Consider the following 18,705-nt stretch of genomic DNA (forward strand, 5'->3'; position numbering starts at 1 on the left):
ATGAGCACACAATGCGGAATGCAGATGAGGTTTTGTTGAGTTGAACACTTGAAGCCTGTATGATTTTGTCATTCCAGTAAATTGAATTTTTTTAAAAAATTAGCAATAGGACGGACTAGTTAATCAGTCTTTAATTTTTTTTTTCTTGCATGTCCCTAAAAACAATTTTGGAAAACTATGTGACCTCTTGCCCAATTTTTACTTTATATCCAATTCCCCCTCCCCCCCATGAATTTAAATAACTACAAAGAGAGTAAAGATTCTGATGTCTCCTAAATATTGGCATTTTAAAATAAGGACGTTTATTTTACTCTTTTAAATGTATCCAACAGACTCTTAAGGACATATCTCTTTGATATTCAACACCATCCTTTAAAACAGCAACAACATGTGAATAAACTCTTCTTCACCAGTTGGAAAAGAAATAAAAACAGAAAAATATCTGTCTGGTGCTTACAACTTCTTACATGCCAATAAAAAGACTGTTAGTCTCAAGAGAGTGAGGAGCGACAGACTGAAAACTAAAGATAAAACCACAGTCACTCCCTGTGGGAAGTACTGCAGGGTCAGTGGCCTGCTACTTCAGGCACTGCAAAAAATGTTGGCTCACATCCAGCCTTACACTCAGTAATTAGAAACAAATAGCTACTTTTAGTCTCCAGCCAAGCCACATATGCTTGTGGTCTGTTTTATGAGGTTCTCATTGCGATGGGCACTGTGATCTCTCATATAAAACACAATGATAGTGGGTATAGATCTCTCTGTTGATTTTAGCATAAGCAATCCTATATAATAAAAGCCTGATGTGCTAAGTGTCCAGTCGTACGGTCGGCCATTCAACCAATCAAAGTATAATATGCTAATGATAAGCTAAGGCCGCTCAACTGCTCGCTGTGATGTACCCTGACCACCAGGGGGCAGACAGTCAACTGGTCAACCATTCGCTATGACATGCACTGACTACCAGGGGGCAGATGCTTCAACCGGTAGGTTAGCTTGCTGCTGGGGTCTGGCCGATTGGGACTGAGCTAGATGGGCCAGACATGCGTTGGAGCCCTCCCATGCCCCCCTCCCCCAGCTGGCCAACCTCTCATGTCTCTCCCTTGCCCTGATCATGCACCAATGGTGTTCCTCAGTCTGGTCTGTGCCCTCTCGCAATCTGGGACCCCTCAGGAGATGTCAGAGAGCTGGTTTTGGAATGACAGAGGAATGACCAGTCACTATTATGCACACTGACCAACAGGGAGCAGACACTCAATGCAGGAGCTGTCCCCTGGTGGTCATTGCACTTCCACAGGGGGAGTGCCACTCAGGCAGAAGCCGGGCTCACGGCTGGTGAGTGAAGCAATGGTGGTGGGAGCCTCCTCCTCTTCCGAGTGGAGCAGGCCTAAGCCAGCAGTCAGACATCCCCTGAGGGCTCCCAAACTGTAAGAGGGCACTGGCTGAGCTGAAGGACCCCTCTGAGTGCACAAATTCCATGCATTGGGCCTCTAGTAGATAAAGAAAAGATTGACAATAACTTTCAATGAACTAGTTATATTTCTTTATGGAGTATCTTTAAACTACTATATACAGGGCATTTCAAAATAAAAATACCCAAATAATAAATATATTTTAAAGTATAAAATATGACAGACATTGATTCTTTAGTTGTGATCAATAGGATCTCAGGAAGACCCACCATCTTCAGAAGGCTCATGAGCTGCTAACATTATATACCAAATTGTATATATATTTTTCCAGAGAAAGGATCCAAAGCTTTTATTATATTTTATAGGGTCTATGACACTCCCCTCTTAAATTTTTTCTTAAAAAACACTGTTTTCAACTAAAATGCAAGTATAAAAAATTCAGCATGTTTTTCATACACTTTTAAGGACAATAGAGTCCACATAGCTCAGCAATTCTCTTTCTCTGACCCATCTTCTAATTAAATATTATCCAGATGGCCTAGGGCTAGGCCTAAAATTCCCTTTCGCATAATGGACAAATTACAGGCTTGGAAAGAGACTCTTTGGGTGAAAAACCAGACTCAGCTACTAACTAGCTAAGTGAGCTCAATTAAACCAGTTTACTCTCAGGATCCCAGTTTTCTTATCTGAAAAATGGGACCAATCCCAGTTCCTGCTTCCTAGGGATGAAGTGAGGGTTGAGGAGATCATGAACTTGAAGTGCCTAGCACAGTTCCAGATCCTTGCCCTGTCTCTAGTATTTCAGCAGCATTGCTTTTGATGAGCTTTAATGATTTGCTAATAACATACTTAATTTGGAATATTTTTATAACACAAATAACCAGCTAGTGGCCTTCTCATTGCAGGAACAATTATATCACATTTAAAACACACCTGTATCAATCATTATCAATAGTGAAAGCTTAGACACCTGTATCGTGATGCTCATGTCTGAATTCATTGTCTGGCTAAAAATTTTACATGTGAGCATTTTCACATTATGATTTTTTTATTTGTTTGTTTTTAATCTTGTGGCTAAAGGAACAAATCTAAGCTGTTGATCAATGCATAATAATCCCAGTAAAACGGCACACCAGTTTTTAAGCCACAGTATAAAATTAAAAAGAACTTGAATTAACATAAATAAATATATTGGGCTTATATTCCAAGGAAATATAATACACATATAATTAGATGGACTATTTCTCTTTCCTTATAAGGATAAAAACTATAAGAAAATTAGCAAATGTGTTTGAAATATTGCTCTTTTTCCCCACAGCTCTGGTAGTGCGATTCCTGACCAAGCGGTTCATCTGGGAATACGATCCCACCCTCGGTAGGTCAAGTTTTCTTTCCTCCTGCTCTCCAATCAAAGTTTATGACCCTAAGGAGAGAATGACATTTTCTGTTGCAACATTTTTAAGCACCTTGCAGATATCTTGGAAGTGCTTTATTGAATCATGCAGAGACTTCCTCTAAGAAGTTAGATGGGTGTTGCATGCTGTCTGTGCTTAGAACCCTGCAGGATTTTAATGCCCAGAGGAAAAAACCAGGTCAAATCAGGGACAGAAGGAAGTAGTTACAAATGATGCCCTTCCATTAGGAAATGTAGCATCATTGCAATGGCACACGGAGGATACAGTGGGCATGGCTACTTTGATGTGAGATAGAATGGCATGTTAAGGAGAGTGTAACAATAATGGGAAAATGTACAAATAAATTGTGTTCCTTCCTCTCTTATCCCCAGAGAAACTGCTTTGAGCCTATTTTAAAAATACAAAAGAAGATGCAAAAATTGATATATGTATCTTGAAAATGGCAATAATGTTGATGCATTAAGTATTTATCACATGTATTTTTCATCATTCAAAACAGGGTATATTTATTAGAAATACTAGGAGCCCAGTGCATGAATTCGTGCACCTTGAAAGAAACTGTGGGCCGCAAGGCTGCAGTGGGCACCGGGGCAGGTCTTGACCCATCCTCCGGGTCCCTGCCCAGCCCCTCCTGCTGTGGTCCCTGGTCCCCTGTCTGCTAGCAGCTCCGCTCCTGTTGCCACTGCTCCCATGCACAGATGGCACCGGCCCCGCTTGCACCCCCTGACAGTACGGAATGATTGGGGCCAGCATCAGCAGCAAGTGCAAGCGGGGCTGGCCCTGTCAGTGGGTACCAGCAACAGCTGCTGCCCCAATAACCCCTCAGGAGCAGGGTGGAGGGGATAGAGAAGCCCTCAGGGGCAATTGGGGCCAGCAGCCACTGCTACACCTGCTGAGAGCACTAAGAGATCAGGGCCAGTGTCAGCAGCAGGTGCAAGTGCCAGGTGGGACTGTGGCACATGGGAGCAAATGATTTTTCAGTAACCATGACAGTGACTGGCACCCCTGCTCACCTGCTCCACCATCCAGCCATGGCCGATGCTTGCCATGTTCCATGCTGTGCTGCCAGCTGCTGACACCCACCATGTTCCATGCACATCTCTTTGTGGTCAACGCACATCATAGTGACCAGTTGTTCAGTTGTTCTGCTGTTCTATTTGCACATTAGGGTTTTATATATATAGATATTTAGTTATCTTATAAATAATGCTAAAAATCCAGAGGCTCTAAATTTCAGATTTTACTCTGAATGAAGCCTTTGAGCTTTTGTTTATCATTCCCTAGTTGGTTTCCTAAAGGGCACCAACATTGAAACCCAGAGGAAGAAGAAAAGGCATACACTATTTCACTCCCAAGCCCATGTCCCAGGCTGCGCTGGCCTGGCTCAGATGGTGGAATGGGCAGAGATGATTCCTGGGTGTTTTTGTTCTGGGGCTGGTTTTGTTATCGCTGTTGTTGTAGCTATCACCTGTGTTCAGTTTTAAAGGGCACTTTTTCTCCCCTGGGTCTCCTTTCATTGCTTTACTCACCCAATCACAAGTATTTGTTAAATGCTCCTATGTGTCAGATTATTCTAGGTGCTGAGGACAAATCAGTAGGCAGAAAGAGAAAGCTTTGCTCTTTTGAGCTCATTGACTAGTAAAGAAAGAAGAGTCAATAGCCAACTAAATGTGTCACTTGTGATAAGTACTCTGAAGGAAAAGTGAACAGGTAAGGGGATAGAAAGACTTTATTGTTTATTTCATTTTAAGGTTTTAACCTATTTGGAACTTATTTTAGTGAGAAGTATAAGTGAAAGCCTAAAATTTTTTTCCAAATAGTTTATCAATTATCACCCTATTATTTATTAAATACTCCACATTTCCCCTCTACTTCTAATGCTGCTTTTTATACAGTCAGTTGTCTTTGGAATCTCTTATGTAAAGTTACATAGGATTAGCATATAAACTACACACATCCTCCCATAAGCTTTATCTTTAGATTACTTATAATACTAGGACAGTTGTTACACTGTATTGTTTAGGGCAGTGGTTCTCAACCTTTCTAATGCCTTGACCCTTTAATACAGTTCCTCATGTTGTGGTGACGCCCAACCATAAAATTATTTTTGTTGCTACTCATTAACTGTAATTTTGCTACTGTTAATGAATCATAATGTAAATATCTGTGTTTTATGATGGTCTTAGGCGACCCTGATAGCGGTTCTCAACCTGTGGGTTGAAAGACACTGCTATAGAGCCTAATTTTATGGTTGGGGGGGTCACCACAACATGATGAACTGTATTAATGGGTCGCAGCATTAGAAAGGTTGAGAACCACTGATTTAGGGAATAATTACAAGAAAAATATTAGTACATGTTCAGTACAGACCCAACCGTAATAGACCTAGCTATATAGTACATGTTAGCAACACATAACTTTTTTCCCCCAAGTATTTTTGATGCACAGTTGTGCATCAAACCGAGGTATACTGGATCATTTACCGGTATAATGAGGTCATTTACACCAGAAATTAGTTCTAAATTTGCTTTTCACATTCTATACCAGTACCACACTCTAGATCATTGTGTGTTCTTTAAAAGACAATACCCAAGTACAGAAAGTCTTCCTTCTTTACTATTTTAGAATATTATCTTGGCTGCTATTTCCACTTTATTCTTCCAGGTCAATTTTTAAAACTCTGTCATAATATGACATAATTTTTATTGGAAGGGCATTAAAACTATAAATTACTTTGAGAAGGTTCACATCTTTATGTTAGTCAATGTTTTAATCTAAGAGATCTTTACTTCTCTGTTTTTCTTTTTAGGTAAATTGTTTTTCAACATCAATCATTTTAATATGTTTTTAATATAATCACAACCTAATTTTAAAATGATGTAGTTGGATTTTAAAATGCATTTGGTTTTTGGTTTTTTGTTTAATATATTTTATTGATCTTTTTACAGAGAGGAAGAGAGAGAGTAACGCCGATGAGAGAGAAACATCTATCAGCTGCCTCCTGTACACTCCCCACTGGGGATGTGCCCACAACCAAGGTATACATGCCCTTGACCATAATTGAACCTGGGACCCTTGAGTCCACAGGCTGAAGCTCTATCCACTGAGCCAAACCGATTGAGGCACATTTGGTTTTTAAAAAAATCATTCATTTCTATTATTTGTTCCACCTAAGTAAGTACTTACTCTCTTCTTATATTTTTATTACTTATATAAGCTTTACAAAGTTCCCGAGACTCTTCATGATTTATAAAAGTCCAGTAGAAAAATACTAATTTCATTTAGTTATACCAGTACATCTCAACAAAAGATGAAGCTTATAAAAATGATCTCATAAAAATATTGAACTCTCTCTGAATATGTTCCAGTAATTACTATTGTTAATACCGTAGGTGAACTAATTTTCCTTTTGTTTTTGTTTTATTGATTCTGAGAAACAATCGTTGTAAATAGAATTCTGCCGGCATCAGTTATCTGTAGTGCAGGCTTCCTCACTAGAATAATGAAACTGTTTCGAGTGACCTTGTACTGTACTGTTCTGAAAGGGCTGCAGCTGCTAAGCAACAAGAGCGTTGATCAGACTTCAGGAATATCTGTTGTATGACTCACTCCCAGGTGAGGCTTTCATTGACTCATGCTGGAAAGTGGTGTGTGTCTGTGAGTGTGCACCTGTGAGAAGTCACGGACGTTCTAGTTCTAGCCTAGAGGAGTTCCCAATCCATTTGATCCAAGAGCCATCCGCATTTCTGGAACTAAACTTCTTACTCTCATAGCATTTTTCAAATCCACCACCAATAGAGAAGGCTACGTTAAAAAGCAAAGATATGTACACATATAATACGTTAATAAAAAAAATAATGGAAAAAAAAGCAAATGTGGGTACTTGAATTATCAGGGGGATCACTTTGTAAATTAAGTAATTTTCTAACCACTATGCTGTACCCTGGAAACTAATATAAAATAAAATTGAATATAAACTGTAATTAAATAATAAAAATTTAAAGAACAAAGTAGGATATTTGCAAAAAACAATAGTCTTGAATTCTGAATTCAGTGCCTTCCTTAAAAATATGGAGCAGGTTGTTTGTTTTTTTTTTTCAATCTGTAACAGAATTATTGTTCCATGAGAAGCTGAAGGGCAATAACACCATTCAACCTACTAATAAAAAATGGAATATTTACTACTCTGAAATAATTCTATGAAGGAAATGTTTGCTACTATAATAGCAAGTGATTCCCAACTCTTTAGATGTCAGGACACAGTGTTTTGGTTTTGGTATTTGTTTATGTGTGTTTTTAAATATTTTTATTGTTGAGAGTACTACAGATGTCCCCCCTTCTTTTTCTCCCTTTCCCCCACCACCTGGTTCCCACCCTCCCCCAGGCCTTCACCATCTTATTGTCTATGTCCATGAGTTATACATAAATGCATATAAGTTCTTTGGTTCATTTTTTCCTTCTCCTCCTCCCCCCTGTTTGTTTTTTAATGGAGAGGGGATGTTGTAGGAATTACAATGAGGGATGTAAGCAAGGGGCAGAGGGTAAGGAAGAACTAAACTTGTTCTCTCAATAGACACGTACATTTCATTAAAAAGAAATATTTTTTAGCATTCAGGAGTTTTGAAGGATATAATAATCTAAGAAAAATGTTCAATCATTTACTCACATTGAACAATTATCAATCCCCCTAAATTTTTCTCATTTCACTGTGGGTCAGTGAAATCTTTGTCAGAGGCCAGCACTGATCAAGCACAGCATTTGATAATCACCACTGCAGTCTGTGATATTTGGAACTTAGACCGTCAATCAGGAACACTTCTTGATGATGGTAGCAGCAATGTTCTGGTTGCAAAACAATAGGATCCATGTTCTGATTAGATCCCAGGAGAGAATTGAATCTCTCTGAGAGTCAGATTACCCTCAGAAAATACTGAACATGTCAGAGAACACAGACAAACATATAGATGGTGTGCAATTGTGTGTGTGTGTGTGTGTGTGTGTGTGTGTGTGTGTGTGGTGTGTTGGGAGCATTGAGAGAGATTGCCTTTCAGTATTGATCACTACTTCTGCCCCATAGAGACACCCTGCTCTGTGTTTGAATGGATCATGGTGTCTATCTGGTTAGTAAAAACTCAGACAAGAATGAAGGTAGGAATTGGGAGACATAATGAACTCAGTGATGATGTTATTTTGTGGTTGGTTCTGCTTGCCTGCATTTCTGCTTAGAAAGGCTCATACACAGAGAGGGACACACCGAGAACAAGTCTCTCCATCGAAGATTAAAGCAGAAGTACTTAACCAACTCACAGAACTACTCAATAGTTCTTTATATTGGCACAGAAAGGAACTTTGAGATCAGCATTTGACAAATAAGAATGAGAGTCCAACCAAGTAAATGTATCCACAATTATGTGACTAGTTTGTGGTTAGACCAGCAATAGAACTCAAGTCAGTACAATTTCCACTCTAGCACAAATCAATGTTACTAACTGGTGTTTTACTGTTTTAGCCAGTTGTCCATATTAATATGTTGAAATTTACTACAAGAGCTAAATTAGTGAAAGGATCAACCATACAGTTCCTCTTTGAGCATCAGTTTCTCTTCGAGTATATAAAATATACTTCTATTTATAAAAATATACTATTTACTGAATGAATGTCTTATATGCAGTGCAATCCAGATATTAATTTTTAATATTCTTAATTCCATATTTGTACTAATATTGGTTTTATAAGTATACAACATTTTGGTTCCTTTAGAAATATCTCTTAAATAACCATCCCCCTCCACTTCCTAAAAAACACTCAAAATGTCATTTTCTGTCAGTATGAGAAAAATGAAAAGTGTTTCTACCCTTCAAACGCATACACATTTTCTTTAATATTCTCAAATGAATAGTAGAGCTCAGCTGGTGTGTCTCAGTGTTTGAGCATTAATCCATGAGCCAGGAGGTCAGGTTGGATTCCTGTCAAGGCACATGCCTGGATTATGGGCTCAATCCCCAGTAGGGGGCGTGCAGGAGGCAGCTGACCAATGTTTCTCTCTCATTGATGCTTCTAACTTTCCTCTCTAAAATCAAGAATAATATTTTAATAAAATGAGTAGCAGAAATTGGTTTCAAAAAGTACCTAATACATTTTTTTTAAGAATTATCTTTATAAAAACTAGCACATAGTACAGCCTTTTGCCTCTCTGGGCAATACTTCCACTGTTTTACATGTAGTCAGGGGTGCTGAAGGAAAGAAACTCAACGAAAAAAATTGCTCAAAATGGCATGAAACCAGCACTGGGCTTAGATGAAATGACTGCTGCCACCCGCAGCTAACCTATGACGGTGGCAGACATTCCCTCATTTCCTGTATTTCATCGTTTTCGTTTCGGTTCACTAGCAGCCAAAGAGTCACGCAACTTCATACAATTTCCATTATGTTCTATTTCCCCCTACCGCGGTCTTCTGTGGTTGAAATTCATATCCTATTTATCATGGAAGCAGCGGAGAAAAATGTCCCTGTCTGTCAGACTTTTGGTGCAAAGGGATGGAAGAGAGCCCAGACTCTGTTTTCCAGGCTCCGGGATGGGCTGATGCTAGCCCCTTAGAGAGGGGGGCAGCTGGGAGGTCACCCAGGACCTCGGAGGAGACACAAGGCCCAGTGGTTCCAGCGCCTGCGCTGCTCTCTGGGCCTCTGCGCCCCAAGCTGGGACTCTGGGGATGAAGGAGGAAATGAAGGACAGAACACTTGGAGATGAGTCACTATAAATGGTATTTTAGAGCATTAAATCCCACAAAACAATAATCTCCCATTTAACTTAAAAGAGTAAGGGGGTGGCCCTAATCAGTTTGGCTCAGTGGACTGAAAGGTCCCAGGTTCGATTCCGGTCAAGGGCATGTACCTTGGTCGTGGGTACATCCCCAGTAGGGGGTATGCAGAAGGCAGCTGATCAATATTTCTAACTCTCTATCCCTCTCCCTTCCTCTCTGTAAAAAATCATTAAAATATATATATATATATATATATTTTAAAAAGAGTAAGGGAGTAGAGTAGTCTAGAATTGAGAATCAGACTTACCACATATGGATTGCATATTCCAGGAAAATGAGAACAATGTTTATTTAAATATATTGAGTATAATCTCATTTTTTAATTTTAATTCTCAGAAAAGATGTCAGCAATGTGCCATACCCGGGACAGTAATCATTGTCCAGGGCTGGTGGCAGTTACGCTACTGGGTTAAGTCTCCTTCTTGTAGTTTGCATTTTGAGTAGATTTACAGCAAAGTAACATAAAACTGTGGTCAAAAAAGAACTATAAAATAGTTGATGAGATGAAGAAGTGAGTCAGGAACATGAGGTAAACAGGGAAAAAACTAAAAGCACTGGCTGACTGGCTACCCTGGTGGGAAAGAAACTTCTAGGTTTGTATGCTTTGCTGATTGGTTAGTGATTTGAGTAGGTTAGATGCAAATAATTGAGCAATTAAATTAATATTTAAGTTAGTCATTCCCTTCTGGTCCTGGTACCATGTCAGATATATGTGAAGCCTTTATTTAACTTTTCCCACATCCCCAATGCTCTCCTCTTTCCCACGGGTATATAATCCAACATGGTTGAAACTTAGCATAGTGATTAAAAGCTGAAATTTCCAAAGCCAGCTTCCTGGGTTCCAATCCACTTACCACTTGCCACTATGTGACCTATAGCAAGTTAGTTAGTGCTGTTGTGCCTCAGTTTCCTCGTGTAAAATGGAGCTAACGGTAACACATACTTCATGAGATATTTGTGAGAATTAAATGAGTTAATATGAGTAAAGCATTTAAAACAATTCTTGGTCAAATGGTAAACAGTATATGCTAGCTAATATATATACACTAGAGGCCCTCAGCCCAGGCTGCACCATCTCAATCTGGGACCCCTTTGATGGTAGGATCGGGCCTAAAAGAGCAGTCAGACATCCCTCTCATAATGCAGGACTGCTGGCTCCAAACTGCTCGCCTGCCTGCCTTTCTGATTACCCCTAACTGCTTCTGCCTGTCAGCCTGATCACCCTCTAACCACTCCCCTGCCAGCCTGATTTATGCCTAACTGCTCCCCTGCCAGCCTGTTTGCCCCTAACTGCCCTCCCCTGCAGGCCTAGTCACCCCTAACTGTCCTCCCCTACCAGCCTGGTCATCCCTAACTGCCCTCCCTCGTGGCGGCCATCTTGTGTCCACATGGGGGCAGGATCTTTGACCAATGGGAGCAGCATCTTGTGTGTTGGAGGGATAGTCAATTTGCATATTACTCTTTTATTAGATAGGATAGAGGCCTAGTGCATGGATGGGAGCTAGATGGTTTGCCCCAAGGGTTTTCCAGATCAGGGTGGGGGTTCCCTTGGGGCATGCGGCAGCCTGGACGAGGAGCCTGTGGTAGTTTGCAGGCTGGCCACACCCTCCAGCAACCCAAGCAGAAGCCCTGTATTCTATGATTTATTTATCTTTTATAATTGAAACTTTGTAGCCTTGAGTGGAGGCCTAGGCCCACCAGGGTGTGGGGAAAGCTTGGCTTCCTCCATTGACAAGGAAACCAAGCCTCCTGCTTGCTCAGTGGCCAAAGTTAATTTGCATACTTGTTCCTGATTGGCTGGTGGGCGAGGCATGTGGTTATAATAGAATGATGGTTAATTTGCATATTGTTCTTTTATTAGATAGGATAGTTTTGAAAAATATATTTTTATATATGCATACATTTTAAATTTATGTAAATTTTATCTTGCTATAGATCTACCTATAGAGGTAATCATGTGATTTTTTCCCCCTTTTGTACCTTAATGTTTTAAATTGCATTGATAGATTTTAAAGTCTTTTCAGTCCTGAAATAAACTCTACCTGATCATGACATACTTTTCTTATTACAACTGTTGGATTTAATTGAATAATATTTGATTTAGAATTTTTTAATCTATGAGCCTACAATTTCTTTTTTTCTCTTGTTTGTCTTGTAATACTTATGAGAATCAACATAATGCCCCATAAAAGGAATTGGCTAGCTGACCTTTTTATATTTTCTAGAACAACCTGTTTAATGTTTAATGGAAATCTCCAGTAAAGCCAATTGTACGCAATTGATTTTTATGATTAGGAGAAATCTATTAGCATGTAAGTGTAGTTACTGGCTATAATCTAGCTAAGTGTTCTATTTCTTATTGTTCCAATCTATGCATTGTATTCTCCCAGAATTTATTAGGGTTTGAAATCAGTTGTTAGATAGTTCCTAATATTATTTTATTTTATTTTATTTCATCGAACTATGTAGCTATTTCCTCTTTTTGTGTTAAATTTTGTATGGTTGCACCTTCTCCCTTAATTTACTAAACAGCATTGCCAGATTTTTATCTCTCAGCCTATCTCTTTTTAAAAACATTTTTTCATGCACTGTGCTTTGGTTTTTGCTATCTTTATCTAACTTTTTTTCCTGCTTTTTTCTCTTCTTTTCTCATATCTTCTTGGATTTTCATATGGAGCAGCACTATTGATATTTATTTTAACCTTTGGTTTCCATTTCATGTGCTAAGGGGCACCTTCAGAGCCACCCAAAACTCCTTTTTCTGCCAAGGGCCACTTGTGGGCCATACAAAATTATCAGCTTAAAAATTGGCCTGCTATATTTGGTCAAACATTTAATTAACTCACCCCTAATGCATTGGCAGGACCAGAGCAAATGCTTTCAGGCCTTACACAGCACACATGCTGCATGTCCCCCACCTCTGCCAATGGTGCTGAGCTGCCATTGTTTTTCTACCCTGAAGAGGCAACAAGAGCAAGAAAACTCTGCTTTGTTCCATCTCCCCTCCATACTGTCTAGCCCTCCTCTACTTTTCTCGCCAATTCCCCAAACATCAGGGCCCATTCACCTTCTACTGCCACAAGGACTTCTCATAGTTTTACATGATCATTTTTACATGGATAACCATCACCTTCTTCTAATGCCTATTACATTTCTAGGGTTGAGGTCTAGAAAGAAATTAGCAGCTCCTGCTTATATGTCATCTTGTCTGGAACAGTAACAAACAGTGATTTCCAAAAACTGGACTTTTAGAATCAAGGTAGAATACATTCTGTAGGGATAACTTTCTCATTTTAGGATGTGGAGGTCTCATGGAAGAAGGCAGAGAGCATCAGCAAGCTGATCTTATAGGAGATTAAAATGAGCAAGAGACAAAGAGACTCTAACGTGCTATATCCTGAAAGACTATTACCTGTTACTTCCAGGAACTCTACGAAGATGACACATTCTTGCACATTTTTTCCTTCCTTCTGTGCACATTCACTTACACCATAAAACAGGCATACTCCTGTGACAAATTTGTAATTTTAAGAATCAAATCAAACCATGATCTTATTTACTTTTTTATTCTTTTTTTTTTTCCCCTCATTCCCTCAGAATCAACCTACCGACACCAAGCAACCATCGATGATGAAGTTGTCACCATGGAGATACTAGATACTGCTGGTCAGGTGAATAAGCAGTTCAGTTAAAATATTTTTTTTTTGGTTCAAATGAGATGTGCATATGAACAAAAGATACTTTCCTATAATTAATCAGTGATTCAGAAAGACATTTTAATTTAGTTATCTAAATATTTCTATATCAATGTATTTGCAACAGCCTGTGTATGCATCCTTACGTAAATTACTAAGTACTTCAAGGGGTTTGGAAAACACCATAACATTCACATTGCCCACCCATATTTTGAGGAGCAAATTGCAAGATATTAATAGATTTTCATGGTTAAAAGTGTTTTGAAATGATCTGATAAAGTTAAATGGAAATCTTTCTTTACAGAAGTTCTCAGAGCATTTATTATGCTTATGTGTAAAGTAAATCATTAAGGACTTTAGTACATATTATATTCTAAATTTATCTGACCTCAGAATCTCTTTTCAGAATCTTTTATCTTAGGAATCTCTCCTTTAATATTCTTTCTAGACCTCACCACATCCCATTGAAAATATGAAACATATCATTAAACAATAACAATTTATTTAATATAAATTCGCTTTGAGGTCATTCAGTTCTGAGATTACCAACTAGTTCACCGATAGGTTTAGTTCCCAAAGTTAGGAATGATCACTAGGGACGAGAATTAGGAAGCTGAAGGACTTCATGGTGCTTATCAGTGACCTATGACCCCAAGAAGACTGGCATGAGAGTATTTAATCCAAGAAATGTTCTTGCAAGTAACTATATACTTTGATTTCTCATCAGCATCTGTTTCCTATACATGTTCTCACCTTCCACCCAGAACTGATTCTAGAAAGAGGCAGCAGGGAAGTACATGCCTGCAGAAGTCACTGAGCCCATGAAGGCAATGCATTTTCAAATCACACATGCTGACTTCCTAGGAAGGAGTGATCACACCCTTTGAAAATCACTTCAAATGAGTTTCTATCATTATTGGAACTATATAATTTTGGGGAGAATTGAAATAGGAGAGAAAAAAAAAGCCAAAAGCCCCAGACTCTGAGTTTGACTCTTCTATATGATTATACTGTTTTTCTGCCCTTGGTGGCTAATTGTCCATAATCTGAAGGATGGAGATAAAAGAAATAAACAAACAAACAAAAAAAAAAAAGCAAAACTATTTCACTAAGCCATGCCTCTAATTCTGATCTCTAAGGGGTGAGTGAGGTATGGTCTACTTTGTTGCCTGTTTGCTAATTCCTTAATTGTTATGAGAAGTCTCAGAGGCAGTGTGCTTAACGAAGGTGGTACTTTCTTTATAGTTCTTGTGATTAAAGACTTAATGATGAAGCAAGAAAAATTAGAAGCAGAAAATTAAGGTCTAAGCAGATAGAAAAGTTCTAGTTTCCTAACATACCTTGCTATGCGTAAGTAATGCTTCTGTTCTCAACCAATTTGAGAGGGTAAGCTTGTCAAGAACTTTTAATGACGCTGACTAGAATGAATAATAATTAAGTAATTAATAGTAATTAATAGTAATCACTGTTAACATCAACAGAATCTCTATACTGGGATTACTTCAGGTCTCCTCACTGCTGTGTTCTTTTTGCCATCAGGAAGACACCATCCAGAGGGAAGGACACATGCGGTGGGGGGAAGGCTTTGTGCTGGTCTATGACATCACTGACCGAGGAAGTTTTGAGGAAATGCTGCCCCTGAAGAATATTCTGGATGAGATCAAAAAGCCCAAGAATGTGACTCTCATCTTGGTTGGAAACAAAGCTGACTTGGACCACTCCAGGCAGGTCAGCACTGAAGAAGGGGAGAAGCTGGCCACAGAGCTGGCATGTGCTTTCTATGAGTGTTCTGCCTGCACCGGAGAAGGGAACATCACGGAGATATTCTACGAGCTGTGTCGAGAGGTGCGTCGCCGGAGGATGGTGCAGGGCAAGACAAGGAGACGCAGCTCCACCACGCATGTCAAGCAAGCCATTAACAAGATGCTCACCAAGATCAGTAGCTAGGCAGCTCTGTTCTTGCGAAGGCCCTATGGAGGTGGGTCGGGTCATTGGAAACACTTTCTTGTCCTTTTCCCTCTTTTATCCCCCCACATAAAAGAAAATGCTCCAGTCCGTACTCTAACTCTGGGAACTATCTGAGCTTCCCCTTGTTCCCAGCGTCCTGTATGTTGAGAAGTTATAGTGTTTTATGCAATTTCAGTGCTGACAATTACTCCCTTCCCTGCTTGAATAAGGTACACTTCCTTGCAATTTGAACATGTAATCACCAGAGATTCTGAAATGGCTGGGTTCGTGTTAAGCTATTTTTAGGCATCATCACTTTGCTTCAGTAGGCTGAAATCTTTTCAAAGGCATTTTTAAATTCCTTTTCTCGTCAAAGTCTACAAATGATCACCTTAGAAGTTCAAGATAATAGAAAATAACAGTAAAAACACAGGAAGAGTAGCTGAAAGATTGGGGCATGGAATGGTGTCCTGGTTCCTATTTGAAGCAAAGATTTTTGTGAATTATGTTATATTATCTTGTTTTTCTTGAACCCTTATTTTGTTCTTAAATTCAGACATGTTCTCACAAGGTTTTCCATTGTATAATAGAGAATTCCATTTCAATTGGTTCTCTCAATGGTCCATTTATTGGTCATCACACCCTAATTCTTCTTCTGTAACTCCAAGAGTTCATTATAACAGAGGCAGTAGGACCCCTCCGTTCAGACCCTTTTCTCACCAAGCCTGGGGTGAAGTAAAGACACTAGGAATCTTTTCACCAAACCCTAACTTTATTGAATGGTAACAGAGGGTTTAGAATTAGAGATGTCTGATTGATTTCTCTCTCTGCTTATCACCTTAGCAGAAAGACAACAGTCCAAAAGCAGAAAAATTAAGAATGAAGCTGAACTACCCTTGTGTTGGGGAGCCAAGCTCTGTGCCAGACACAGTAAGAAAAATTGGCCTCTGATTAATTATGTTGGCTACATGACTTCTTCTAATTCAGGTTGGGACAAAAGTAGGTTTACTGCTGTTCATGTGGAAAATAATAAATAATAATACAAGAATAATCTGTGTTTTGTGTACTCACAACTATAAACCTACTTTTGCCCCACCCTATATTTGGGAAAAATTAATTCACTTAGGAGAATTTAGAAAAGAACAGCTGATTAATGTTCACTGTATCCAAATAAATGTGTATAAAACAGGTTCTTATATTGTGAAAATGCACAGTCTGTAACTGATAAAACCTTATGATTCTTTTTTCCTTATTTTGCCCCCGTATATCAAAACTTGGGCACTTTATTTTAGAAGAAAATATGTATCTTTTACATATGTGTATTTATAATGCATAGATATATGTATAAAAATGTGTAAGAATTGGAGGCTTTAATTCACCAAATGCATTTGGACAACTTGGTGTAACTATTTTGTGTGACTATAATAAAAAGCATAATTTTCACATTCTCTCCCATTAGGACAGTCTTTCTTGTGATAACATGAAATGTTGTAACTTTTAATAGACACTTGAGGGGACATTCAAATCGTAGAGTTGATGAATCAGTGAATGTGATATAAAAAATAAGCTTCAGTTCACAATAATAGATATGATTTTTTAAATGCTCAGGTGCATATTTCATCAAATTATCCCAATAATCTTATGCAAGAGACGGTACTATGATTACAATTGCAGGGAAGAAGATACTGAACCTCAAGTTTGCATATTTAGAGGGTAGAGGCAGGATTTAATCCAGAGAGGCAAAGTCAAACCCTGGAGCCCATGCTGACATTTGTAAAATATTAATAGACCGATATATGACTCTTGTTCTTGAGCTGTAAAGTTGAAGACATGGAAAGAAGAAAAAATGGTAAGACTTGCTGCAGTTATGCTTTCATTCATGGAACAAATATTGACATATAAGTTGGACATGTAGCTTGACACAAGTTAGTTCATTGGATGTGTCTGAGCAGAACCTTGAAGAATAAATACAAGTTATTTGGGAGCGGGGTGTGAAAATATTCTAGGCAAAAGGAATAACAGGAAACTAAAACTAAAATATGAAAGGTGATGGTAAGTGTAATTAAAAGCAGTTGGTGAGACCTACATATATCATATTTCAGATAAAGGGAGAAGGATAACAAGAGAAAAATTTAAAAGAAAGAAAAAAAAATAAGGGATTTGGAAGTAAAAAAAAAAAAAGGCAAAAATTCACATAACTGCAAGTTTACATAACTATATATTAATGGACCAAGTAGCTTACTTAGCTGTGATTAGTTCTCAATAATATCCATTTAGATAGGGCAGGAAAAATGAAAGCAGAGTAAAATTGCTCTTTTTAATGTTGCCATCTTCTAGAATTATAGCCTATTTCATTCTCTCCTGCCTCTACTTGGAGATGAAGTTCAGCCAGTTCCTATTAAGGAAACATAATGAAGTATCCCGGTGCCATCTTAGGCCAAAACTAAGGAGGTGAAATTTATAGTCACTAACATCAGCAACTTCCCTCAACACATGCATACAAATCCAGACCTGTTAAAAAGGCATGGAACCGCTGGCTTAAGTCCCAACTGGTAATAACACAAGAGCATGAGATTGCACAAATATAAATTACTTATTCCTCTCATGCCGCAGGCTTATCCACAAATGATGGTTATAAACAGTTGTGGTTTTTAAAATAGTATTTTAATGATGGAAACCTGTGTGTTCTTGAATAATAATGATGGGTTGTTATCACCACATTACCGCTACCAATGTTTGCTGTTTGGAGTTGCTTTCCTTTTCTTTTAAGATTCAAAAGGCTTTATTCATAAATATTGTGCCTCACAGCACTGAGGGAACAAGAGCATAATTCAGCATCTTCCTTTTCAGTAAACTGTTATACCTACAAGTTTGTAAATAAAAAACAACATTTTGGATTCTAAGTATAAAACCAACCAAGTTTTCTTATTAAAACAGCCTATGCCCACCTTGAGAGTACTAAAATAAAAAAGTAGCCAGTTCAATGGGTCAGATTTAATCAGGGTCAAGATGAATTTGGTTGTCCTGAGCTAATAACTTATTGGGAGATTCTGAGGGGAAAAAAATGGCATAAATCTTTTCCCCCATAGGTTGAAATGCTACATTTAGCAAGTTCTGTATTCCCCTAAATAGGGCTCTATTTTTAAATTAAACTACCTGCTTTTAAGAGCTTATTATAAAGTTACACTAAAAAGATAGCATGTTATTAGTATAAGAGTAGACATTTAGATCCACGAAAGAGAATAGAAAGACCAGCTGAAGCCAGTTTGGCTCAGTGGTAGAGCGTCGGTCTGTGGACTGAAGGGTCCCGGGTTCGATTCCGGTCAAGGGCATGTACATTGGTTGTGGGCACATCCCTGGTGGGGGGTGTGCGGGAGGCAGCTGGTCGATGTTTCTCTCTCATCAATGTTTCTGG

The 18,705-nt window shown here is 38.6% G+C and overlaps 1 protein-coding gene across 2 annotated transcripts in view; it reads left to right on the top strand.

Annotated features, from left to right (window-relative positions):
• RERG (RAS like estrogen regulated growth inhibitor) overlaps nt 1–18,201 on the top strand; it is a 107,283-nt gene extending 89,082 nt beyond the window's left edge. For both annotated transcript variants that reach the window (XM_084877925.1, XM_084877924.1), the window contains exons 3-5: nt 2,731–2,787; nt 13,246–13,319; nt 14,883–18,201. In XM_084877925.1, coding sequence (XP_084734051.1) covers nt 2,731–2,787; nt 13,246–13,319; nt 14,883–15,290 — 539 coding nt within the window. In that variant the 3' untranslated portion in view covers nt 15,291–18,201. The remainder of the gene's footprint in view (nt 1–2,730; nt 2,788–13,245; nt 13,320–14,882) is intronic.
• Nucleotides 18,202–18,705: the final 504 nt, after the last annotated feature.

Source organism: Pipistrellus hanaki (assembly GCF_964339955.1).
Source record: "Pipistrellus hanaki genome assembly, chromosome: 3".
In the NCBI taxonomy this organism is placed as follows: Eukaryota; Metazoa; Chordata; class Mammalia; order Chiroptera; family Vespertilionidae; genus Pipistrellus; species Pipistrellus hanaki.